This window comes from Puma concolor, chromosome B1 (assembly GCF_028749965.1).
Source record: "Puma concolor isolate L17-30 chromosome B1, mPumCon1.1.hap2, whole genome shotgun sequence".
NCBI lineage: Eukaryota > Metazoa > Chordata > Mammalia > Carnivora > Felidae > Puma > Puma concolor.
In genome coordinates this window covers 38,667,027-38,695,000 of record NC_141670.1, presented here as the reverse complement: position 1 = coordinate 38,695,000, position 27,974 = coordinate 38,667,027, and the positions used below count along the sequence as shown (strand labels likewise).

The 27,974-nt window shown below is 36.6% G+C and overlaps 1 protein-coding gene and 1 long non-coding RNA gene across 2 annotated transcripts; one reads left to right on the top strand and one right to left on the bottom strand.

Annotated features, from left to right (window-relative positions):
- Positions 1-2,017: 2,017 nt before the first annotated feature.
- LOC112858633 (arylamine N-acetyltransferase 1) lies at positions 2,018-23,575 on the bottom strand. The gene is made up of 2 exons (XM_025922078.2): positions 23,499-23,575; positions 2,018-4,358 (listed from the first exon to the last, which is right to left on the bottom strand). The coding sequence occupies exon 2, from the start codon at positions 4,350-4,352 to the stop codon at positions 3,480-3,482; it is 873 nt and encodes a 290-aa protein (XP_025777863.1). The 5' UTR covers positions 4,353-4,358; positions 23,499-23,575; the 3' UTR covers positions 2,018-3,479.
- On the top strand, positions 3,631-22,562 carry LOC147581584 (uncharacterized). The gene is made up of 3 exons (XR_015250052.1): positions 3,631-3,728; positions 3,813-3,965; positions 22,200-22,562. It is a non-coding gene; the product is annotated as an uncharacterized LOC147581584 (long non-coding RNA).
- Positions 23,576-27,974: the final 4,399 nt, after the last annotated feature.

Below are 27,974 nucleotides of genomic sequence, written 5' to 3'. Positions count from 1 at the left end.
CTCTCAGAACTACTTTTATTCCCATTTTTGTTTTTACATAACTTTTTTTTCCTTTTCAATTTCTTCTTTGACCCATTGATTCTTCAGAAGTGTATTGTTTAGTTTCCACATACTTGTTGGTTTTCCAGCTTTTCTCTTTTTGATTTGTAGATCAGGCCATTGTAGTCAGAAAGATAGTTGGTATGATTTCAATCTTAAATTTATTAATATATGCCTTGTGTCCTATTACATGACTTATCTTGGAGGATAATCTGTTTGCAAATGAGAATGTACATTCTGTTGTTGGATAGAATGTTTTATATATGTCTAAGTATATGTAGCCTAACATATGGTTCAATTGCAATGTATCTTTATTGATTCAGCTCAGAATCCATTTAACCCTGTACTTGCTTAGAGATGCAATTCCTTCCTGGCTCTGGAATATAATGGAGGAAACAGCAGGAAGAGTTTCAAAGTCTAAATCCAACACTAGCTTGTCTGTGACTTGTAGATTCCTGAATATAAAGTTATTTTTTTGAATTTGCAAAATGGAGTTGAACCTAATTGTGTATACAATTCCTTCCTCTCTTCTTCATGTTTTCCATATTTGTATTAATACAACAAATGTAAAAATATGCTGAGGAATTAAGAAAATTTATTGTTAAGCTATCCCTAGAGTAGGGCAATCTGCAAAGGCAAATCCATTTTATTGTTAAGGGGCTGGAGTCAGGCAAAAAATTGCTTTATGACTGGTCCCTTTCAGAACCACGATTCTTTCCATTTTCCTCCATTAAACTAACTCTCATCCACTTGTTACCAAATGCATATGCCCATTTCTCCCTCAGTCTGTTGGTAGTAGCATGTGAATGAGAACAGGGACTAGAGGCTGCCCTGGTTGTTCACGTCATGCTTAAAGGCATGGGAAGAGGGGCTGGAAATGTATCTGAAATCACTTTCTAAGACCACATGCTGAAATGACAGCCACTTACACTGGATCTATTTATTTTATTTTATTTTTAAAAATCTTTATTCATTTTTGAGAGATAGGCATAGCATGAGTGGGGAAGGGGCAGATAGAGAAGGAGACACAGAATCTGAAGCAGACTCTAGGCTTTGAGCTGTCAGCACAGAGCCCAATGCAGGGCTCAAACTCATGAACTGTGAGATTATGACCTGAGCCGAAGTTGGGTGCCCAACTGACTAAGCCACCCAGGCACCCTATATGCTGGTTCCTTTTTAGTGGATTTCATCTTTTCAGTTCCTCTGTTCTCAGTGAAACATTGTGTTAGGATAACGTGCTTATGGTTTACAAGCCAACTCTATGACTTTGGAACTAATTATCCTGTTTGAATTACCTTTGTTTTTATTCCACTGCTTTTTTCCTCCCTGGCCAAAACTAAATGTGGCCCCTTTCCTGGCAAGATGTTCTTCATTCACATTCTCATCTCACCTCCCCCACATCACAGGGCCCCATTGCAAACCCCAGAGAGTTCTTGCATGATTTTTTTGTCCTTATCTCACACATCAAAAAAGTCTTTACCTCTTTCATCTCTGTCACATTCCTCTTTGTTATACCCTACTACCACCTAATACCAGGTCCTTATTTCTTCTCTGTCAGCTCATAAAAGGCCGGGGCTTCTTGGAAGTTTCTTTAGTCCCATTTATATAAGAAGACATTTTTTTCTTTTCTTTTTTAAAGCTTATTTGTTTTTGAGAGAGAGAGAGAGCGAGAGTGGGGTGAGGGGTAGAGAGAGAGGGATACACAGAATCTGAGACAGGCTCTAAGCTCTAAGCTGTCAGCACAGAGCCCCACGTGGGGCTCAAACTCACAACCTGTGAGATCATGACCTGAGCTGAAGTCAGTAGCTTAGAGTCACCCAGCCTCCCCTGAAGACCTTTCTTCTATGCCTGCTCTCTCCCTTCCTAGAATGCAGCCATGATGAGTAGAGATGTATTAGCCATCTTGCATCTTTTTTTCCCCAGTTTTGTTGAGGCATAATTGACATAATATTGTGTAAGTTTAAGTCATACAATGTAATGGTTTCATAAACATATATATTGTGAAATGTTTTAACAATAAGATTAGATAACACATCCTTTGCCTCACATAATCACCATTTTGTTGTTGGTATTATGTTGCTGTTATGGTGAGAATATTATCTTTACTCATAGCAACTTAAAATACGATACACATTCTTAAAGGTCACCATGTTATACAATCCTCAGAATATAACTGAGATTTCATCCTTTAAAAAAATTTTTTTAATATTCATTTATTTTTGAAAGAGAGAGAGAGGGTATTTTTTTTTTTTACCATTGTTCTTCTTTCCCAAGATTGATTTGGCTACTCAAAGTCTTTTATGGTTCCATACACTTTTTAGGATTGCTCCATTTTTGTGTAAAATGTCACTGAAATTTTGATAGTGATTGCATTGCCTCTATGGATAACCTTGAACAGTGTGAATATTTTAACATTTAATATTCATTTATTTTTGAAAGAGAGAGAATTTTTTTTTACCTTTGTTCTTTCCCAAGATTGGTTTGGCTACTCAAGGTCTTTTGTGGTTCCATACACTTTTTAGGGTTGTTCCATTTTTGTATAAAATGTCACTAAAATTTTGACAGTGATTGCATTGCCTCTATGGATAACCTTGAGCAGTATGAATATTTTAACAATGTTAATACTTGTGATCCATAACGTGGTTTATCTTTTTTTTAATTTGTGTCTTCTTTATTTTTTCATGTGTGTCTTTAATTATTTCATCACTGTCTTATAGTTTTTGAGTGTATAGATCTTTCACTCTTGTGGCTAAATTTATTCCTAAGTGTTTTATTGTTTTCATGCTATTGTGAATTTCTTTTTCAGATATTCTGTTAGTGTTTAAAAATGCAATTGGGGGGGCCTGAATGAAAGGAAAGCATCAGAGGAAAGCAAGAGCCTAAGGTAGTGACAACTTCTCATTGGCTGAATTGTGGTATCATTGGCTGATCTTGTTGAAGGGCAAGGAAAAATTCTTACTGTTGGAGTAAAATAAGCTTCTTATTGCGAATGCAAGATACACATCTTGTTGGGGTCTGCAATTGATGAAAAGTGGTAAGACGTATGAGCTCCCCATTCTGGCCTCCCAACTCTATTTTAAATGAAGTTTCTTTCATTCATTTTCACAAACCAATATGGAAGATTTCCTAGCACAAATCACTATATTCACCCAAGAAAACCATAGGCCATCCTTAAAATACTTTTCTTATTAATTTTGAAACGTTTCTGATTATATTTCTTTAAAATGTTATCTAACTATAAATCCTGATATTTTTAAGAGTGAAATTTTCTTTAATATAATGTGCAAACAATTGAGGAAATATGGTAATTGATAGTTGATAAATTCGGTGATAAATACATAAACACATTAGTTTATTTTCTCTAATATATGTTTAATATTTTTTATAACAAAAAGTTTCAGTACATGAAGTAATACTGAAGACTATTTTTACTCCTTACTCTAAATGGTAAAAAATTGATCACCATGTTTGGGCACAAACTTTCTCTCTAAGGAAATATTAAATATATTTTTCAGCTTTTGTTCTACTTCTTCTTCATTCAGGACCTTAAACTCTACCAAATCCATATTGTCCTTATAATTGAATTTCCTATAGGTAAGGGTGCAGCCTACTAAACAGTGAACCCCTTCAGATGTCTGCAAGGAACAGAATGACTTGCTTGTAAACACAGATGTTGGAGATGTCTGAAGGTATGTATTCACAGACTCAAAATCTTCAATTGTTCGAGGTTCAAGAGTAAAGGAGTATATTTTTCGGTATTTATTTTTTTCCAGGAGATCAGAATTAAGAAATTCTTCATTTGCAATGTACTGCTGTCTTCTGATTTGGTCCAGGTACCAGATTCCTCTCTCTTCTGTCAAGCGGAAGATGCAAGGCACTTGAAGCTGATCCTTTCCAGAAATTAACTCCAGAGGCTGCCACATCTGGTAAGAACGTCCAAATCCAGCATCCACTATGTAATTCTTACCCTCAGTAGTCACCTTCAGCAGGAGATGAATCATAGCATTACTATATTTGTTGGCTGCAGTACTGTACACATAACCCCCCAACATTGTGGTCTCATAACCAATTGTGGTCAGAACCCAGTACAGAAGATGATTGACCTGGAGACACCATCCACCACGGTTCCTCCACACAACTTGCTCAAAAATGGCCTTCAAGCCCAATTCCATGGTTTCCCCACAATGGATGTTAAGGTTCTCAAAGGGAATGGCTCGGATCTGGTGCTGAAGAATGTCAGTTAATGTTTCCAAGTCCAATTTGTTCCTAGAATTCTTATAACCAATTCTTTCAAAATATGCTTCAATGTCCATGATCCCCTAAGGGAAAGACAACAAAATAGAAACAAATATATTTCTTTTCCATTTGAATTTCTTTTATTAGCTTAATTATAACATATTTTTAATATGTAAATACAATCAGTGGTTATAAAGATCCATAATCATAAGTCTTTTGTTTAGTGCTTTTATTGTATAAAATACTTTGATGAATACAAATTCACCTAGTAGACTTAGTAACCCTGTAGGAAAACTATCATTTCATTCACATTTTGAACATGAAAAATTGGAAATTCAGAATAAGTCAGGAGCGAAATTATAAACAGCTTACATGTGGTTTTCTTCATGATGAACAAAGCAAGGTTTGAATCAGTATCAAAACAGGATTTACAAATAATTCCTAATATAAACAGGAGAATTATTAAAGAAGTCCATTTTGTTCATCGTGCCTGACCCACTCACTTTCCCCTTTAGATAAAACCATAGTCAAAGTTTCCCACTCAAAGATTTACATTCATTTGTGCACTGATTTATTAATTCATTCAATATAGTTTCCGAATACCTACTATGTATTTGCTACTTATCTGCTGCTTGCTTGCCCACAGAAATCTTACATTTTAGTAGGGATTGGGCTGACATAAATAGTAAATTAAATAAACCAATAAAATATTCAATTTCTTAGATTATGATAAGTGCTTTGTGGAAAACTAAAGCAAAGAAAGAATACACATTGTTCACTGAGAGAACTTTAATTTCAAATAAAGTCATCAAAGAAAGTTTCATTGTGATCTTAAGGATGTGAGAGAATGAACCATGTCCACATTGTGAGGACCACTTAGGCAGAAGAAACAGCAAAAAAAGTACACTTGCCTAGAATGTTCAGAGAACATGTAGAAAGCTAGTGATTGAAGCAGAGTGAGAGGGAATGTGGATTGAAATGAGATCAGACAAGTGACATAGGTCTATAAACCATATCAGCCTTTTGGCCTTTAGTCTGAAGTGCAAAATCACTGTGAGAAGGACAGTAGGGGAAGGTTTCAGTTCAGCAAAGTATACCATAATCATTTTGATATTTCTGGCTATTTTATGAAGAATAAGTTGTACATATTCAGCTGAACATTTAACCTAAGAAAGACCAATTTAAAGTACAAAGGCTCTAGACCAGTGCTTTGCTCATGGATGGCATGTTATCCAAGTCGGGTCAATGAGACTCTACTGAAGGAATTTTTCTGAAACCTAAGCAGATATATTCTCCTGCAGGGCTAAACACTGGTAGGATATTTTCTCAAAGCTACAAGGAAAACTTGCTGAAAAATAATATCAACAAAGAATTTATGGAGTTGAGAAAAGAAAAGCAGGAGAAAAGACAAGAAAGACATGAATAAAATCTTAAATTATCTCTTGACTTTCTGCTAAGGTGAGCTAAAAAAAAAAAAAAAAAGCCCTTATTTTGTTAAATCTCATGTAGAAAAGTTTTCTGTCCCCTGCTAGTGAAGAGCCCTAATCCCATGTAAGACACTACTTGTAACAGTGGTGCCTTACCATTTTTAATATAACATGGCCTGAAGTGACATGAAACAAAAGGCCCTGTCCCTAAGCTAGTGGTGATAAGCTATATGTTTATATTGTCCTTATTGTCATTTCTTTTGTATTTTTTCTCTTTCTTCATCAACTCTTCTTTCCATTTTGTTATTGTTTCAAATTTCTGCATTCTTGGTGTCTGCAACTTTATTTTCTCCAAATAATTTCATTTCTTCTCATCTTAATTTGCACCGGTATCTTTTATCAACATGTACAAAAGCTCTAAAACTATCACTCAGAAACAGAGAACAACTGTAATTTAGCCAGACCATCCCAAACCTTTCCTTATTTCTATATCCAGAAGCAGTGTTGAGTAAGGACAGGTGATGTGGAACAAAGAATATATGGTTTAGATATGCTTTATCTTAAAAGAAATTAGTCAATAGTTTTAAACTACTGAGACTCAAATTGCAATAATTTTATACAGATATCAAGGCAAACCCTTTTTGCAACATGGCACAACCTGAGATGTCATGGTACAAAGGCTTTAAGTTTAATAGTCATAAGTTTAGTATTTCTCTTTTCTCTCCTCATATCATTTCTTTCAGATTCTTTTGTTTCTCTTGTTTTTGACTCAGCTAGCATTCCCTTTCTCTGTTCTTGATATCTGAAATATTGTTTTATTTAAATCTATTAGATCCATTACATTTCTTGTCATCTCAAAAGCATCTTTTCCCAACAAGCTGTAATACTCTACCATGTAGGCACAGAGGAACAACTGGTATTTAGCCAGACCACCTCATACCCTCTCTGGCACCTAACCAATAATCTAAATGTATATATAAGGAACAGAGGTGAAGGTTAATTGAAAGGGAATCAAGTAGTTTATAGATTGGCCATTTGATTCTTGGTCCGACCATTATTACTTCTACTAGGAAATTATTTTATATAATTTTTGAATTGTCATAGTTTGTTTTCAAGTGTTTTGTTTTCCTTTTTCCCCTCTTTCTCTTTATACTCTTTTTAAGATATAATTTTTTTTGAGAGAGAGAGAGAGGATGAAAGTAAGAGGCAGAGAGAGAGAGTCCCAAAAGGGGCAGAGAGAAAGAGAGTGAGAGAGAGAAGCAGGGTTCATACAAAGTGGGGCTTATCTTTTACCTGAAGCATGGGTTGCATTCTACCTGAAATGGGGCTTGTGTTCACCTCAATCAGGGCTTGAGCTCAATCGAACTCATCAACTGTGAGATCATGACCAGAGCCGAAGTCTGATGCTTAACGACTGAGCCACTCAGGCGCCCTTAAGATAGAATTTTAAATTAGAATTTAGTAACTGTATGTCCACTAAAAAAATCAGTTTCTATTAGGAGTCTCAATGCAAACATGTTGTAACTAAAAAAATACTTAGTATTCTGTGACTAAACATAAGAAATTGTGTGTAACTAAAGTGATTCAAAGCAAAATGCTGGGAAAGCATTTCACTGGGAAATAGTGAATATTTCTACTGTAAAAAGTAGTTGGAAGGGAAATATCGCATTGGAAATGCTATTAGCTTTATAAGTTGATTTGTAGCATCTCTGTGAAGTGATATAGCCTTTGCTTCCAGCTTAAAGATAAATGTAAAACTCAAAGAAGACAAAATGAACATACTTATAGAGTGCTGAGAAGTTTCATAAAGGTACTTAATATCTTAGGCAAATTAGAAGGAGAATGATTTTTAGTTTCCATTCAGAATACTTAGAAATTTCTTATTTCTGGCCTTAACTCTAGAAATAATAGATAAGATAGTAAAATATATATTGTGATTTCCCTTGCAAACAAAAAAGTAGTTTGGTGGACAGTGAATTATTTTTTAAAAATCCCTAAAAATGCAAAACAGAAAAGAAAGGACTAAAAAGTTAATATCTGAATTATGTAGGAGACACTGTAGAAAGTATAGCCACAGGAAATGACAGCAGCACTGATGGAATTCTAGTCATGGACATTGTGGAAGCCAGAGGAGGCTCAGAAGCAACAAGATGATTGTCATGGGATCAGCAAGGAAGAGTAAAACATGTTTCATGCCCCTGATTACTACAAGATTTACCAAACACAGAAACACCAGTATGTAATGGTAGTACCTGGTCTTCCTTTAGGTGTAAAGTATATTTGGGGATATTGGCACAGAAAAATAAGGTAATGTTTTTAATGTATGGTGTCACCAGAAAAGAACTGCTTATATACAGAAGATTGGCCACCCAACTATCTTCTGTCATAATTCATATCCACTGAAAAGATTGAAGAGTCAAGTCCCACCCCAACCAGACATCTCCCCAATCATATTAAAGAAACAAAGAGGGAGGGGAGCCTGATCCATCCAGGCTCCTGGTTAAATGTCTGACTCTTGATTTCAGCTCAGGTCATGATCTCATGGTTCATGTGTTTGAGACCTGCATTGGGCTACACACTGACAGTGTAGAGCCTGCTTGAGATTCTCTCTCTCTTTCTCTCTGCCTTTCCCCCACACACACTCCATCTCTAAATAAATAAACTTAAAAAAAAAAAGAAACCAAGGGGGAGCCAGAGCCTCACATACATGAATATAATAAAAAAGCAGAAGGCAAATATACTGAGATTGGGATAAGAAGAAAACGACATACTATGTAAAATACAAAGAAAGACCACCAACTCAAGAAAAATATAAACTGAACAATGGAAATATTTTTTTCACAGGTACTTGGAATAATAGAACATTTAAAATGGACTTATAAAATAAAGCCAAAAAATGAGGTGCTAAAATAATACAGTATTATGGAACAAAAGATTTCAGGCCTTAGGAAACTAATGAAGAACAAAAACAAAGCTAACACATAATCAATTATAAACAGAAAGGAACAATATAGATACAGCATGATTTCAAATTTCTTAAGTAGAAGAAAAACTTGATAGATTACTATGAGTTAATAAAAAGATAAAGCCATTAAACAAGGAAAAGCTAGTAGAAAAAGTAGTCAAGGATGATTCAATGTAAAGATAATTGGTGTTTCTGAAGAAAACTCAAAAATCATAATAGAAAGAGTGGGGCGCCTGGGTGGCTCAGTCTAAGTTACCGACCCTTAATTTTGGCTCAGGTCATGATCTCCCAGTGCTGTAAGCACAGAGCCTGTTTGAGATTCTGTCTCCTCTCTCTTTGCCCCTCCACTGCTTGTGCTCTCTCTCTCTCTCAAAAGTAAACTTTTAACAAATAGAGAAAGAGATGACATATTCCTGAAATGAAGCAAAAAAAAAAAAAAATAGATTTACAACACAAGAAAAACAAGATTTGGGAAAAGTATGATTTAACGTATTCAGCACTGGAATATAAACTGATTAAATTGTTGAATATTCAAAATTTAACTATTCAAGCATCAGGCAGAGAAAGCAAACAATTTATAAGGCAGAAAAATAAGACTGGCATCAGAATACTTCACAGAAGTATCCAAATGTGAAGTAATTGAATTATGCTTACAAAGTACTGAATGGAAGTGTGACCCTCAGATGATTATGTTAGTTTTTAATTTAATCATGAAGGCAACATAAATATAAAGACAATCTCAATCATGAAAAAAAAAACTTGAGAAATAAAACAATGACAAGCTACCTTGACAAAATATTACCTCTACAGTGGTTAGTGAAGATGTAAATCAAAATGAGAAAAAAATAAGGAAGAGAGAGGCCAAAATAAAGGAGTGCTGCGCAGAACTGACTCCCTTTACTATAGAATAAAGAGTAGAAAATTTATGAGAATTATAGCTGAAGTAATTTAAAAATATTAAAAAATGTGACTCAATGAAACCCTTTAAACCTATTGGCCTCCAAAACAGGTACAAAGGGATGAAGAACAGACCATGTTTAGTGTATTTACCTAGACAGGCACATGGGATTTGTGAGGATTCAGAACTAAGGACAGTGTGGGGAGAATACTGCCTGTAAGCCACTCAAATCACCTCAGATCTCTTTTACCATTTTACTGTGCTTGGCCTAGCTTTGTGGTTTTTTTTTTAAATGTATTTAAATTCAAGTTAGTAGTATTGGTTTCAGAGGAGAACCCAAGGATTCATCACTCACGTATAACACCCAGCTGCTCATCCCACCAAGTGCCCTCCTTAATGCCCGTCACCCATTTAGTCCATCCCCCACACCCATCTCCCTTCCAGTAACCCTGTTTGTATTTAAGAGTCTGTTACGGTTTGCCTCCCTTTCTGTTTTTATCTTATTTTTCCTTCTCTTCCCCTATGTTTTCTGTTATGTTTCTTAAATTCCACATGAGTGAAATCATATATTTTTCCTTATCTGACTGACTTATTTTGCTTAGCATAATACACTCTAGTTCAATCCATGTTGTTGCAAATGGCAAGATTTCATTCTTTGTGATCACCAAGTGGTATTCCATTGTATATATACACCACATTTTTTAACCCATTCATCAGTCGATGAACATTTGGGCTATTGTTGATAGCACTGCTATAAACGGAGTACCTGTGCCCCTTCAAATCATCATTTTTGTATCCTTTGGATAGATACCTAGTAGTGCAATTGCTGGACCATAAGGTAATTCTATTTTTAATTTTTTGAAGAACCTCCATACTATTTTCCATGGTGGCTGTACCAGTTTGCATTACCACCAACAGTACAAAAAGGTTTCCCTTTCTCCACATACTTGCCAACATCTGTTGTTTCCTGAATTTTAAATTTTAGCTATTCTGACGGGTATGAGGTGGTATAACTTTTGCATTCTTATGCATAAGGACCTGCACCCTAGACCTTCTTTGGAAGGTCTTCTAGATCTGCTTTGCCTCTCTCTCTCTGGAAAGCTGAAAATGACAGGCTTCTAGGGCTGCCCTCAGTCAGTGACTTACTGGTGGGAGGTTTTGAAAACCCAGATGCTTGCCTTGTGTCTGGACAAACTTATAGTTCTCACTGAAGCTGAAACTTGGTTTCTCTCAGAAGAACTTCCTTAATATGTCACTTGCACATGGATCCTTGTCTCAGTGTCTGATTATGGGAAACTGACTTAAGTCGCATTGATGGTTATTTTGGAGAGCTGTATGAAGGAAGGTAAGATATACAGAATGAGGCCAACACTAAAGGGCCTTGAATGTCAGATAAAAGACACTTTTTTTTTTCTGTAAATAAAATGGATGGGTTTTTTTGAATGATCAATATTAAGTGGTTGAATGGACTGCTGTGATTTATCCTTAAGTGACTTATCCTTAAGTGACATGTTACTTCAATTACAATTTACCATTTTGAATGTACACCTGGAGAGAAGGTTGGTATGTAGAATTTGCTGTCTAGTTTCCAGTCTCTAGAATCTCTGTATTTTACATGTGCATCAGTGGTTTTAATTTTTTTTTTTTTTTTGTTAAGGAAACCCTTATTGTGTCCTAAAAGGAAGTTACAAGCAAGAGCTTTAAAAAAAATTTAAATTCCAGGGAGAGACCTCATGGGGTGGTTCCCTACCACTCAAGACAATGAGTAGCACAAATAAATTATTATATATATATATTATAAATTATTGATTCAGATGGAATCGTTTGTAACTACTGTCTAAAGTGAGATGAACCAAAGGGACACACACCAAGACACATTGTAACTAACATGTCAACAGTTGAAGTTAAAGAGAAAATCTCAAAAGCAGGAAGAGAAAAAAAAGCTAGTTATGTACAAGGGAACCTCAATAAGACTAGCAGATTTTTCAGTAGAAACTTTTTTCTATTTTTCAGTAGAAACTTTGTAGGCCAGAAAGAATGGCCCAATATATTCAAATGTCTGGTAGAGTTATAACTTAGAATTGAAGGAGAGATAAGAATGTACTCAGACAAGTGAAAGTTAAAGGAGTTCATCAATACCCAACAAGCCTTGCAAGCAATGTTAAGAAACCTTCCTTAAGCAAAAAAGGAAAAGCTGTATCTAAATAAGAAAATTATGAAAGAAAAAATTTCCCTGATAAACATATAGTAAAGATAGTGGATCAGACATTTATATAGTTAGTATGTAATCTAAAAAACAAAAGTAACAAAATCACCCAGAGTCACAATAATTAGTAAAATCAAATAATAAAAAAATTAAATAATAATAATAACAACAATAACATAATACCATGTAAAATAACATCACAAACATAAAATGTGGGGGGTAGTAAAAGTGTACTTTTAGGATGCAGTTCAACTTAAGTGACCCTCAACTTAAAATAGTCTGCTATGTACATAGGATGTTACATATAAACCTCATGGTAACCACAAATCAAATGTCTATACACAAGAGAAATAAGAAATAAAAGTAAACAACGTTAGGGAAAGCCACAAACTTATTAGAAAAGATATCAAGAGGAAAAGAAAAGAACAAAGAAATAGAAAAAACAAACAGAAAACAACAAAAAAAGGCTATAAGCACATACTTATCAATAACTACTTTAAATGTAAAAGAACAGAATGCTCCAATTAAAATACACAGATTGGCTGAATGAATAAAAATAACAAGACACAGACATACGCTGCATACAAGAGACTCACTTGATTTAAAAAAAAACACACACACAATAGCCAAATTACGGAAAGAGCCTAAATGTCCATTAACTGATGAATGGATAAAGAAATTGTGGTTTATATACACAATGGAGTACTACATGGCAATGAGAAAGAACAAAATATGGCCCTTTGTAGCAACGTGGATGGAACTGGAGAGTGTGATGCTAAGTGAAATAAGCCACACAGAGAAAGACAGATACCATATGTTTTCACTCTTATGTGGATCCTGAGAAACTTAACAGAAACCCATGGAGGAGGGGAAGGAAAAAAAAAAGAGGTTAGAGTGGAGAGAGCCAAAGCATAAGAGACTCTTACAAACAGAACAAACTGAGGGTTGATGGAGGGTGGGAGGGAGGGGAGGGTGGGTGATGGGTATTGAGGAGGGCACCTTTTGGGATGAGCACTGGGTGTTGTATGGAAACCAATTTGACAATAAATTTCATATATTGAAAAAAAATAAAATAAAAATAAAATAAAATAAAAAAACACACACAAAAAGACTGAAAGTAATGGGACATAAAAAGATATTTTGTGAATGGAAACAGAAAGAAAGCTGGGGTAGCAATCCATATATGAGACAAAATAGACATTAAAGCAAAGATTGTAATGAGACCATAAAAAGGCATTGCATAACAATAAAGGGATCAACACAACCAGTGGATATAACGCTTACATATATAACACTGTTAGGTGCACCTGACATAGCAGCACCTAAATACATAAAGCAATACTAACATACAGAAAGCGAGAAACTGACAGTAATAGGATAATAGACTTTAACACTCCACTAACATCAATAAATAGATCATCCAGAGAGAAAATCAATAAGAAATGCCACCTTAAATGACCTATTAGACCAGAAAACTTAATAGATACTGATAGTAACAAGAGATGAAGAAAGGCATTATATCACAGTTTAGAGGTCTAGCCATCAAGAAGATCTAACAATTGTAAATATTTATGCCCCCAACTTGGAAAAACCCAAACAATAAATCAATTAATAACAAACATAAACTCCTTGATAACAATACCATAATGGTAGAAGACTTTTTAAAACAAAAATATTTATGCTTAAGAGAGAGAGTGCTCACACACACATGAGTGGGGAAGGGGCAGAAAGAGCAGGGGACAGAGGATCCAAAGTGTGCTCTGTGCTGACAACAGAGACCTGTATGCGGAACTTGCACTCATGAACTGTGAGATCATGACCTGAGTCAAAATCAGATGCTCAACTGAATGAGCCACCCAGGTGCCCCAGGAGGAGACTGTAATATGCTGATTACAGCAAGGGACAAATAATTTAAGCAGAAAATGAACAATGAAACAAAGGCTTTGAATGGCACCCTGGATGAGATGGACTTAACAGATATATTCAGAATATTTAATCCTAAAACAGCAAAATACACATTCTTCCCGAGTGCACCTGGAACATTCTTCAGAATAGATCACATATAGGATCAGAAATCAGGCCTCAACAGGTATAAAAAGATCAAGATCAAACCATGCATATTTTCATATCACAATGTTATGAAACTTGAAGCCAACAACAAGAAAAAATTTGGAAAGTCCTCAAATACATGGAGGTTAAAGAACATCCTACTAAAGAATAAATGGGTTAGCCAGGAGATTAAAGAAGAAATTTAAAAAAAAATTTTTTTTCAACGTTTATTTATTTTTGGGACAGAGAGAGACAGAGCATGAACGGGGGAGGGGCAGAGAGAGAGGGAGACACAGAATCGGAAACAGGCTCCAGGCTCTGAGCCATCAGCCCAGAGCCTGACGCGGGGCTCGAACTCACGGACCGCGAGATCGTGACCTGGCTGAAGTCGGACGCTTAACCAACTGCGCCACCCAGGCGCCCCAGAAATTTTTAAAAATACATGGAGACAAATGAAAATGAAAACATGACAGTCCATACCCTTTGGGATTCCCTAAGGGGAAAGTACATTGAACTCTGGTCTATCTCAAGTAACAACAAAAAAGTCCCAAATATACAGCCTAACCTTACACCTAAAAGAGCTAGAAAAGGAACAGCAAATAAAGCCTAAAGCCAACAGAAAAGGGAAATAATAAAGATTTGAGCAGAAATAAACAATATAGAAAAAAACAAAAAACAGAACAAATAAATGAATCCAAGACCTGGTTCTTTGAAAGAATTGACAAAGTTGACAATCCCCTAGCTAGACTTATCAAAAAGAAAAGAGAAAGACTCAGACAAAATCACAAATGAAAGAGGAGAGATCACAATCAACACCACAGAAATACAATTATAAGAGAACACTATGAAAAATCATATGCCAACAAACTAGGCAATTTGGAAGAAATGGACAAATTCCTAGAAATGCACAACCAAAACTGAAACAGGAAGAAATATAAAATTTAAATGGACTTCTAACCAGCAAAGAAATTGAATCAAAATTCTCCAACAAACAAGTGTCTTGGCAAGATGTCTTCCCAGAGGAATTCTACCAGACTTTTAAAGAAAAGTTAATACCTATTCTCAAACTGTTCCAAAAGCTAGAAATAGAAGGAAAGCTTCCAAACTCATTCTCTGAAGCCAGCATTACCTTGATTCTAAAACCAAACAAGGACTCCACTGAAAAGAATTACAGACAAACATCCTGGTCTTTTGCATCTGAAACTAGATGCAAAAATTCTCAGCAAGATACTAGCAAAATGAACTCAACAGTACATTAAAGAATGATCGACTGGCATTTATTCCTGGGCTTCAGGGTTGGTGTATCACATTGACTGATTTGTGAGTATGTAACCAACCTTGCAGCTGAGAAAATTGGATAGTGACATGCAGAAAAATGAAACTGGACCACTTTCTTACATCATACACAAAAATGAACTCAAAATGGATGAAAGACCTAAATATGAGACAGGAAACCATCAAAATCCTACAGGAGAAAACATGCAGCAATCTCTTTGACCTCAATCTCAGCAACTTCTCACTAGACATGACTCTGGAACCTGGGAAATAAAACACAAAAGTGAACTATTGAGACCTCATCAAGATGAAAACTCCTGCACAACAAAGGAAACAATCAACAGAACTAAAAGACAACCAATGGAATGGGAGAAGATATTTGCAAATGACATATTGGATAAAGGATTAGTACCCAATATCTATAAGGAATTTATCAAACTAAACACCCAAAAACACAAATAATCCACTAAACAAATGGGAGGAAGACATGAATAGACACCTTTCCATGCAAGACCTACAGATGGCCAACAACACATGAAAAATGCTCAACATCACTTATCAGGGAAATACAAATCAAAAGTACAATGAGATACTACCTCACACCTGTCAGAATGACTAAAATTAACAACTCAGGAAACAAAAGACATTGGTGAGGATGCAGAGAAAGGGGAACTCTTTTGCACTGTTGGTGGGAATGTAAACTGGCCCATCTGCTCTGGAAAACAGTGTGGAAGTTCCTCAAAAAATTAAAAATAGAACTACCCTGTGACCCAGCAAATGCACTACAAGGTATTTATCCAAAGGATACAAAAATGCTGATTCAAAGGGGCACATGCAGTCCAATGTTTATAGCAATGCTATCAATAATAGCCAAATTATGGGTAAGAGCCCAAATGTCCATCTACTGATGAATGGCTAGAGATGTAGTATATATATACAACGGAATATTACTTGGCGATGAAAAAGAATGAAATTTTGTCATTTGCTGCAACACGTAGGGAACTAGAGTATATTATGCTACATGATATACTTCAGTCAGAGAAAGAAATATCATATGATTTCACTCATGTGGAATTTAAGAAACAAAACACATGAACAAAGGGAAGGAAAGGAAAAATAAGGAAAAAACAGAGAGGGAAGCAAACCATAAGTGGCTCTTAAATGTAGAGAACTGAGGGTTGTTGGAAGAGAGATTGGTGGGAGGGTGAGCTAAATGGGTAATGGGCATTAAGGAGGGCACTTGTTGGGATGAGCACTGGGTGTTATATATAAGTAATGAATCACTGGGTTCTACTCCTGAAGCCAAGACTTCACTGTATGTTAACTAACTTGCATTTAAATAAATAAAAAAATATAGATAGCACATGTATAGATAGCAGAATACATATTTTTTTCAAGTGCACATGGAACATTCTCAAAGATAGATTACATTTTAGGCTACAAACAATAATTAATTTAAGAAGACTGAAATCATATCAACCTTCTTTTCAGACCACAACAGTTTGAAATTAGAAGTCAATTACAAGGAGAAAACTGGAAAAAGCACATACCCGTGAGACTAAACAATATGATACTAAACAACCAATAGGTCAACAAAGAAATCAGAGGAAATCAAAATATAACTCAAAACAAATGAAAATGGAAACACTATGGCTCAAAACCTCTGGGATGCAGCAAAAATAGTTCCAAAAGGGAAATTTACAGCAATGTGGGCCTATCCCAAGAAATAAACAAAAATACTGAAATAGTCAAACCTTATACCTGAAGTAACTAGAAAAAGAACAAAGTCTAAAGTTAGTACAAGGAAGGAAATAATAAAGATCAGAGTAAAAATAGAGACTAAAAAAAACATAAAAAAAGATTTGTGAAACTAAGAGTTGGTTCTTTGAAAAGATAAAAAAAAATTGACAAACCTTTAGCCAGACATCTCAAGAAAAAAGAAAGACCCAAATAAGTAAAATCAGAAATGGGAGAGAAGTCATAACTGATAATACAGAAATACAAAGAATAATGATAGACTATGTGAAAAATTACAACAATTACCTGCCAACAAATGGGACAATCTGGAAGAAATGGATAAATGTCTAGAAATTATCTTCCAAGATAGAATTAGGAAGAAACAGAAGATCTGAATAGACATTACTATTAATGAAATTGAATCAATAATAAAAAACAAAAACAAACAAATCAACCAACCAAACACCAAACAACTCCAAACAAACAAAAGCCCACGTGTCTTAAAAGATAAATTCTACCAAACATTTAAAGAAGAGTTAATACCTATCCTGGTGAAAATATTTCAAAATAATTAAGAGGAATGCTTCCAAAATCATTTAAGAAGGCCAATATTACACTCATACCCAAACCACAGAAAGACACCACACACACACACACACACACACACACACAATTTCAGGCCAATATTCCTGATGAACACAAATGCAAAAATCCTAAAAAATTTAGCAAACAAAATTCAACAATATATTAAAAGGATCGTACACCATGATCAAATGGGATTTATTCTAGAGATGCAACAACATTCACAAATGAACAACAGTAATACATCATATTAGCAAAAAGAAGGGTTAAAAAATATGGTCATCTTAATAGATACAGAAAAAAGCATTTTATAAAATTCAATATGTCATTTATGGTAAAACCTCTCAACAGAGTGGGTATGGAAGAAACATACTTCAACATAATAAAGGCTATAATATGCAAAACAACAGCCAACATCATAATCAACAGTGAAAAGATGAAAGTTTTTCCTCTAAGATCAAGAATAAGATGAATGCCCACTATTGCCACTATTATTCAACATAGTATTGGAAGTTCTAGCCACAACATCAGAAAAGAAAAGAAATAAAAAATCAAAGTGGAAATAACAAGTAAAATTATCACTATTTGCAGAAAACATGATACTTTATATAGAAAACTCTAAAGATTCCACCTAAAAAACTATTAGAAGTAATAAATGAAATCAGTAAAGTTGTAGGATACCAAATTAATACACATACACCTGTGGCAATTCAGTCAGGTCTTGGACATAAGTAACTGATAAGAGGTTAATATACAGAATATGTAAAGAACTCACAAGCTCATTATCAAGAACAAATGAACAAACAATCCAATTAGAAAATGTGCAGAGGACCTGAATATGAATAGACATTTTTCCAAAGAAGACATAAGGATCATCAACAGATGCATGAAAACACTCAATATCACTAGTCATCAGGTTTCACCTCACACCTGTTAGAATGGCTAAAATCAAAACCACAAGAAAGACTAAGTGTTGCCAAGGAAATAGGAAAAAGAAACCTCATGCACCATTGGTCAGAATGCAAGCTGGTGAAGCCACTGTGAAAAACAGTGAGGTTTTGAGGTTTCTCAAAGAATTTAAAATAGAATTACCATGTGGTCCAGTAATTCCACTACTAAGTATTTACCCAAAGAAAACAGAAACACTAATTGAAAAGATATATGCACTCTTATGTTTCCAACAGCATTGTTTAAAATAACCACATGCAAAAAAAAATGATACTGGACTGCCTTCTTACACCACATACAAAAATAAACTCAAAATGACTTAAATGTGAGACCCCAGACTATGAAACTGATACAAGAAACCATACACAGCTCTTAGACATTGGTTTGCACATGTTTTTTTAGATCTGTCTTTTTAGGCATGGACAACAAAAGTAAAAATAAATAAGTGGGACTACATCAGACTAAAAAGCTTTCAACAGGAAAGAAACCTACCAACAAAACTAAAATGCAATCTACTGAATAGGAGAAGATACTTACAAAAGATATAATTGATAAGAGGTTTAAATACAAAATATAAAATTAACTCAAAAGATATGAAAAACAAACAATCCAGTTAAAAAATAGGCAGAGGTCCTCACCAACTTAATTTTACCCATTCTGACAGGTATGAAGCAATATCTCATTGTGGTTTTGATTTGTATTTCCCTGATGATGAGTGATGAGCATTTTTCATGTGTTGTTGGCCATCTGTAGGTCTTGTATGGAAGAGTGTCTATTCATGGGTCTTCCTCCCATTTGTTTAGTCGATTATTTTGGGGGGGGATGTTTAGTTTGATAAATTCTTTATAGATTTTGGATACTAACCCTTTATCTGATATGTCATTTGCATATCTTCTCTCATTCCATTGGTTGTCTTTAGTTTTGTTGATTGTTTCCATTGCTGTGCAGAAGCTTTTTATCTTGATGAAGTCCCAGTAGTTGATTTTTGCTTTTGCTTCCCTTGCCTCTGGAGAAAGGGGAACACTGTTAACTGTTGGTGGGAAAAAAAACTGGTGCAGCCACTCTGGAAAACAGTATGGAGTTTCCTCAAAAAAGTTAAAAACAGAACTACCCTTGGGGTGCCTGAGTAGCTCAGTTGGTTAAGCTTCCAACTTTGGCCCAGGTCATGATCTCATTGTTCATGAGTTCGAGCCCTGTGTCTGGCTCTGTGCTGACAGCCAAGATCCTGGAGCCTGCTTCAGATTCTGTGTCTCCCTTTCTCTCTGTCCCTTCCCAACTCTCACTCTGTCTCTGTCTCTCAAAAATAAACATTAAAAAAAAAACAGAACTACAACCCAGCAATTGCACTAAGTATTTACCCAAAAGATATAAAATAACTGACTCAAAGGGGCTTATGCACCCCAAAGTTTATAGCGGCATTATCAACAGTAGGATATTATGGAAAAGCCCAAATGTCCATTGACTGATAAATGGATACAGAAGTTGTGGCACATATACAAACACACACATACACACACACTAGAATATTTCTCAGACACCAAAAAGAATTAAATCTTGCCATTTGCAACGAGACAGAAGAGCTAGAGTGTATTATGCTAAGTAAAATAAACCAGTTATAGAAATACACATACCACATGATTTCACTCATATGTAGAATTTAAGAAACAAAACAGATGAACATAGGAGAAGTGGAAAAAAGAGGTAGAGGGCAGCAAATTAACTGTAGAGAACAAACTGAGCACTGATGGAGGGAGATGAGAGGGGGATGGTATAAATGGGTGATGGGTATTAAGGATGGCGCTTGCTGTGATGAGCACTAGGTGTTATAGGTAAGTAGTGAACCAATGAATTCTTAAAACCAATTTGCCATGTTAACTAACTAGAGCTTAACTAAAAACTTGAAATAAAAAAATAGGCAGAGCACCTGAAGACATGTTTCCAAAGAAGACATACAGATGGCCAACAGATACATGAAAGGATGCTTAGCATCACTAATCACCAGGGAAATAGAAATCAAAACCTCAATGATACATCTATCACCTCACACTGTTGGAATGGCTAATATCAAAAAAGAAATAGCAAGTGGACTTGCTATTCATGATCCCAAGATCAAAAGCATATGACTTTTGATCTTGGGATCATGAATTGAAGCCCCACATTGGGCAAGGAGCTTACTTAAAAAGAAAAAAACACAAATAGCAAATATATGTGAGGATGTGGAGAATAGAGAATCCTTGTGTGCTGTTGGTGGGAATTTAAATTGGTACATTCACTATGGAAGACAGTATGATGGTTCCTCAAAAAATTAATAATAGAACTACCATGCAATCCAGCGATTTGATTTCTAGGTATTTAACTTATGAAAATGAAACATTAATTCAAAAAATATATACCCCCTAAGTTCATTGCAGGATTACTTCCAATAGTCAAAATATAGAAGGAATCTAAGTGTCCATTGATAGAGGAATGGATCAAGAAGATATGGTAAGTATATATAATGGAATACCACTAAGCCATAAAAAAATAAAATCTTGCCATTTGTAACAACATGGACAGACCTACAGGGTATTATGCTAAGTGAAATGAGTCAGACAGAGAAAGACAACTACTGTATACTTTCACTTATATGTGTAATCTATAAAACAAAACAAACAAGAGAAACAGACTCATAGATACAAGGCTAATCTGCTGGTTTCTCAGCGAGAAGAAGTGTGGAGGGATGGGCTAAAGATAAGGGGATTAAAATACCAACTTTCAGTTATAAAATAAGTAAGAATTGGGAATACAATATACAATGTAGGGAATATGGTTAATAATATGCAATGACTTTACAGTGACGGATAGTGAAGTTATTGGTGATAACTTCACAATGTATATAAATACTGAATCATTATGTTGCATGCCTGAAACATAAAATTCGACATCAATTACTTCAGTAAAAAAGAAAATAATAAAAATAAAAACTCTGCAGGTAAATTCAAAGTGCAATCAAAGTTGAAAATTACTGTCCAGCGACAGAATTCTCACTCTTCCCCTACTAGCTACATAACCTCAGAAAAACCTCTTGTCACCCTGTGCCTCAAAGCATTCCCATAAATTAGAATTACAAGATGACAGTTTGATATTACTTTACTAAGCTGTAGACAGGACAACATGGCTTATTACATGGAAAAGAACTACAACAGTTTTGTTGTGGGCTGAATGTTTGCACCTCTCCAATATGATAGTATTAAGAAATAGAGGGAGCCTTGGAAGAAAACTAGGGTTTGAAGTTGGAAGCTTCATGAATGAGATTTGTGCCTTTAGAAGTCACAAGACACTTTGCTTTCTTCCTACCTCATTTTTGTCTTGGAAGATAGACCAAGAAATCAGTCCTCTGGACTGAGGAAGTAGAGTCCTACAGCAAGGGGAAGTAGGATGTCGATACACACATAAACTGTACAAATCAGAAGTGGGCTTCCAAGTCTCCAGAACTCTAATAAAGAGTTGCTTAAGCAAAACACTTCATTACTTTTTATGAATTAGTAATATTCCATAGTATAAATAGACGATTTTTGTTTACTTCTTCATTCCTCGATGAGAATTTGGGTTGTGTCCACTTTTAACTATTATGAATAGCACAACTATGAACATTTGTGTTCAAGTACATTTTTCAGTATCTGTTCTCAAGTCTTTTGGATAGGTAGCTAGGAATAGAAATGCCGAGTTGAATAAGATAATTTTAAGGAGTCCTCCTGAATAACTTTTCTTTTTATGTGCTTTTTTCTTTTCCTCCTCCCTTCCCTTCCTTTCCTTTCCCTTCCCATCTTATCCATCCCATCTTATTTTGGCTCTGAGGCCCACCCCAACGACACTACCACCCAGCCCACTCTCAGAGGCAAGTGACCAGCCCAATAATGTTCCAGATGGAAAAGGAGAAGTTTCCAGGCAAGCTATGGCCACAGACCATCCTTGAACTGTGCACTGAAAAGCCCCACCCAAGAGAAACAGTTGGTATGGCTAAAGACAGTTGGAATCGGCCCCAGGAAGCAGGAAGTTCTGAGAGTTTTGTTTTATTTTGTTTTTGCCCTCCTCAGGAGAAGCAGAAATTCAGATCTGAAGGTAAAATCTGCCTATGTTGAAAGTTGGCTCTGAACTTTTTAAGCCTATAAAGGAAAAAAAAAAAATAGGTCTCTGAACAAGATGCAGCTAAATAGTTGACAGCTAACTTCCTTTGGATTGGGAGAGGGTGGGGTCAGCTGTTTTGTGACTGAGAAACTGAAATGAGAGCCCTGGGGAAGGGAAAGAGCAATTTATTTAAAAAGTGCCAACGGGCATGCTGTTGTTGTGAGAATCATGGCAGAACATGGGAGCAATGTCCAGGGTGGAGAGCCCATTGGACCCCTTCCTCCTGGGGTTGTCTGCCTCAGCAGGTTCCTCTCTCCTATGGAATTCTGTACATCTGTGCTCAGGGAGTGGCATCCTCCATCTGCCAACAGTGAAGGAGTTGGTACTTGTCAGTTATGGCTCCTGGCACCCTCCCCACTAAGCCTCTTTTCAGTACGATAAAACTTGTGGGAATTCCTTTAAACATTGCAGACAGTGCAACCCAGCCTCCCTGGGCATTTGAGATTATTAGAGAATTTCTGATCAGCTAATGCAGGAGAAACAGGAAATATGGACTTGCTGCCTGTAGGACTAACTGGGCCCTTTGGGACACAGCCAGTTGGGGACAGAGGAGATGGACACCACTGCTTCAATTATCCAAGAGGGAAATTCAGCTCCCTGAAACACTCATTATACACATTAGCTGTCTTTTAACACACTTCTCTAATCCACACAATCCTTTTAAGTAAGTTCTCTTATTACTTCCATTTTACTGATGAACAAACTGACTTTTAGAGATGTAGAGTGACCTAAGTCCTCATAGCTAAGATGTGGTGTGGCTTTGACCATAACCCAGACAGTTTGAATCAAGGGCCTGTGACCTTATATGCTGTATAGTAGTTATAGCATAAGAATGTAAAGTATGTGTTAGCCAAACTTCCTGAACCACCTTGGGACCTAAAATTCAGGCAAATGTAGTATCTAGTCCTCTGGACTCAACATTTAAGATAGGAATAAGCCCCAATTTCAAAGCACAGACAAGTCACTTACCGAGTTCCACTAGGACTCTCAACCAGGAAGCAGGCTGCCTGCCTTCTGTCCTCCCACTTCCAGCACCAGTACAGGAAGTGCCCTCCCTGGCCTTACAAACTGCTCCGCCCTCAAAGTTGAGTTAGAATCACCTAGAGATCTCTGGGAAATGTAGTTGTGCTTGTGCACCTCTGATTCAAATCTATTCATTGAAAGAGTGGAGAGCTGTATTATCTGATGAGCCCTGGCCAAAAGCTGTGAGGGGTAGGTATTACATTGTATTTAATGCTTTTACAGAGCCCAAAGCCAGATGTCCTATATGTAATGTGGAAGGTGAGGGTTTTGATGGGGTCCAGGAAAAGTAGAGGAGGCAGAAGAGGGGTGTTTTAAATCCTCAGGTTTTGACACCCTTTCTTCATCAAGTTCTGTGAGACCTCTCAGTTTCTATTTTTCTTTCTTCCATTCTCCATCTTCAGTCCCTTTTGCCACTGCACCCAAAGCCACTGTGTAGTGTGTCTGAAATGTGTCCACATATGTGGTATGAGTGTGACATATGTAATGCGGTTTGTTTTCTGCTTGTGTTTTAAGTTTACCTTAATGGTATAGGTCTATAACTTTTGCTGTTTCCCATGCAATTCCCTCTACACTATCTTTTAAAGCCTATCTGCATGACCCAGTTGTTCCCTTGTGCTCTCTCTTTGATACTAATGGTCTAGTTCATGCATCTGGTGTCATGCTGCACAAAATTGGGACTCTTTACCTGAGGTTTTCTCTTGTCCTCTCCTGAGCAGGCTAGATGGACCTAGATGGGTGCAATTTAATGTACCTCTGACCATCACTCAGCACAGCATGATGGGAACAAGAAGATAAATACCCTTGTGTTCTACCCACTTGGATGGCATTACTCTGAGGCATGGACAACACTGTCTCCCAGTGTTCTCCAGTGGGATTAAGCTCTCTTTGTCCATGGAGGCAACCTGTCATAATGTATCCTTTATTTATTCTCACACTGCCTCTGCCTCACTTTCCCGCTCCTACACTGGTGCTTCCTTAAATCACCACCCAAATAAGCTACTTGAATGCAAATTTACATCTCAGGGTCCAGTTTTAGAAGAAACCAACCTAAGACCATTTAGCTGACTAGACCAACTGGTGACGGACACTTGGGTTGCCTCCAACTCTTCATTACTACAAACACTGCTATGATGAGTACTTTTCCTGTAGATGGACATGAGAACTTTGCTTGGATATACATCAGCAATGAAATGTGCTGGGGACAGGACATATGTGTACTTAATTTCACTGATAATTATCATCCTTCTGAGTAGAAAAATTCCCATTTCCCTCATATCATGATTGACACTTTATGTTAGCAACATTCAGATGTCTGCCGATTGTATATGCCTAAGGTGATAGGTTAGTGTTGCTTTAATTTACACATCGAAATTACTAGTGGGTTTCAGAAGTTTTTCATATTCCTATTGACCCTTCAAAGTTTTCTGTTTATGAATTAAATGCAAGGTATTGACAAAGCACTTCTTTGCTGTAGTAGCTGGGACACAGCAGAGATGGGGAATGGATTGCAGAACAAATCTTGCTATAAAAGCATTGCAGGGGAAGAATATAATCCCAGAATGCAGGTTTGGGGCCGTTTTGCCACAAAGTATGGGAGAGGAACTGTTCAGTGGAGTATGGCTATTGTCTCCTTGATTCTGGGAAATTTAAACCTGGAATTAAAATCCAGATGACAAATTTATAATTCTGAAATTGCTTCTATCATTCTAGTCAAAGTAACAGAGGCCTTTGAAACTCTCCAGCAAGAGCCATCAAAGGAATCTAGGATTGGAAGTCTTGAGGCTGAGTGTAAGACCAAACTCATGGATCCTGGTGTCTGAGGAGGATCCTGAGGTTGTAGGCCTGGGATGTCACTGGGTTTGAGGACTTCCTTGAGCCTCCAGAAGAGTGGCCAAGGCTGAACTTTCAAGCCAAATTCTCACTTAGGTTCTACATGTGGAAAGAGAACAGATTTGGGAAACGAACCATCACTGAGCCTTATCATAGAAGGAACAGAGATACAGAGGTGGATTGGGGGTAGTAATAACGGTATTAGTATTTAGTACTAATTAGTATTTAGTATTTAGTACTATTAACGTTAATAGTATTAACGGTAACGTGAAGGAAAGGCCCACTTTCACTGTGACATACGCAGTTTGAACGCATATAGATTATGTTTTTAAATAAGTCTAGGGCAATTAGAATTAGTATGTCTAATTTGAAAATACTAATATCTGAAAAAGACATCTATGTCAGACACTGCCTCAAAGTAGATTGTATTACTAATTCCATTTCTTGGGTCCCATGTTTTTCCCATATGTATATCTATGATCTTGTATGACTGACATTTGGTTAGTGGTTGTTATTATTATTTTTCAAATGGTATTCAGCAGGTAGGAGTCTAGAAATAATTTTCTACTTGGAAATGCATCCTTTAAACTGGAAATATGAAACCACTTAATTAAGAAATATAAAAGTACTGAAATGTCTATTTGTAGGTGAATTTATGAGGCAATTTCTGTTATTATTTCTTTCAATTTTTTATTTAAATTCTAGTTAGTTAACATATAGTGTAGTATTGGTTTCAGGAGCAGAATTTAGTAATTCATCACTTACACATAACAACAAGTGCTCTTTGTAATACCCATTACCCATTTTGTCCATCTCCCACCCACCTCCCTCTATCAACCCTCAGATTGCAATCATTAAGAGTTTCTTGGGGGGTATTTAGGTTACCAGATGAGTAGGGGTCCCTAAGCTTGCCTCATCCCTCAAACACAGCTAGATAAATAACAAATCATTTGAACACCCAAGAAGTCAATCTGAGGACTGAGAGAAGTAGAAAAAAGCAGCCACATTATGTAAGGTAGGAGCTGTGGAAAGTTGATTTGGGGGAGAGAAGAACTGAGGGTGCTGCAAAGGGTAAGGAGCCCTGATCATGGAGAGAGGAGGAAGAGAGAAAAAGAAAAATGAAAGCATGTGCACAAGAAAAATTGTTCCTCAAACCATTGACTGGGAAAGGGAGGGGGCCTGAATACCACAAGTTTTTATAAACAGTAGAGTGCAGAGTTTGAAGTTTCAGAGGTCTGTGCCATCGCCAGGGTGGTGCCTAGTGATATTGGTGGTGCTCCAGTGGGGGAAAAGTGTAGAGACCCAGAAGTAGGCAGCATGGTTTGAGGATCCCTTGGGTCACACGGGGGAAGCAGTTCCTCTGCTTGGAGTGCAATTGGGAGTGACAGCACAGCCTTTCCAGGGGTAAAAGTAACAGCAGCACCAGTGCACTGCCCTTTTCCCTACCATGGGAACAAAGACACTGGCTGAGAGCAGCAAACCTTGGTGCAGACTTTTAGCTGCACTTTACCATAAATTCCAAACCATTGTACAGTCACACAATTGGTTTCTTGGACAAGGAGGCAACAGCCACAATGCAGTGGATACCCCAAAGGATCATCATAAGTCCATGCCACTTGGATCTTTAAAACTCAGAGTTGTTTTTTTTTTTTTTTTAATTTTTTTTTCAACGTTTATTTATTTTTGGGACAGAGAGAGACAGAGCATGAATGGGGGAGGGGAAGAGAGGGAGGGAGACACAGAATCGGAAACAGGCTCCAGGCTCTGAGCCATCAGCCCAGAGCCCGACGCAGGGCTCGAACTCACGGACCACGAGATCGTGACCTGGCTGAAGTCGGACGCTTAACCGACTGCGCCACCCCGGCGCCCCAAAACTCAGAGTTTTAAGACCTAGCTATTGGTCTGATAAGACACAGGAGAGCTAAGCCACCTGGCTGGTGGATAGTTCAGATTCAGGCAGGGTGAACATGGGGATTTGGAGGAAGCCAAGAATACACAAGAGGTGATTTCTCTTCTGTGAGAGCTTCCTGAGAGTGGCAGGTGTGAGCTCCCTACTCGGGCCAAGAGTGAGACCAAGACCAGCACAAACCCCAAAGCACACACCAAGTCTACTGGTCTTAGAGTGCTGGAAAGTTTCCACTCTAGGGGAAATAGGATTTAGCCCACCCTTTTTTTTTTTTTTTTACCTCTTTTTAATATAGCCATTACTTACAGGAGCAGGTATACAAAGTCATTCTGAACAATCACACACACAAAACAGTGACCAAGACAAAAAGACAAGATAGAGGAATTTACCCCCCAAAAAAAGAACAGAAATAAGTCATAACCAGGGATTTAATAAATACAGATACAAGTAAGATGTTTGAGCCAGAATTTAAAACAACTATAAAGATAGTAGCTGAGCTTGAGAAAATCATATAAGAAACTGAAAAATCCTTTACTGCAGAGATTGAAGAACTAAAAATTACTCAAGCCAAAATAAAAAAAATACTATAGCTGAGGTGCAAACCTGAATAGATGTCATGAAAAGGAGGATGGATGAAGCAGAGGAACAGACGAGTGATATAGAAGATAAAATATGGAAAATTATGA

Bases quoted from the DNA above. Each gene is read 5' to 3' on its own strand.
- LOC112858633 (XM_025922078.2), bottom strand. From the start codon at position 4,352: ATGGACATTGAAGCATATTTTGAAAGAATTGGTTATAAGAATTCTAGG.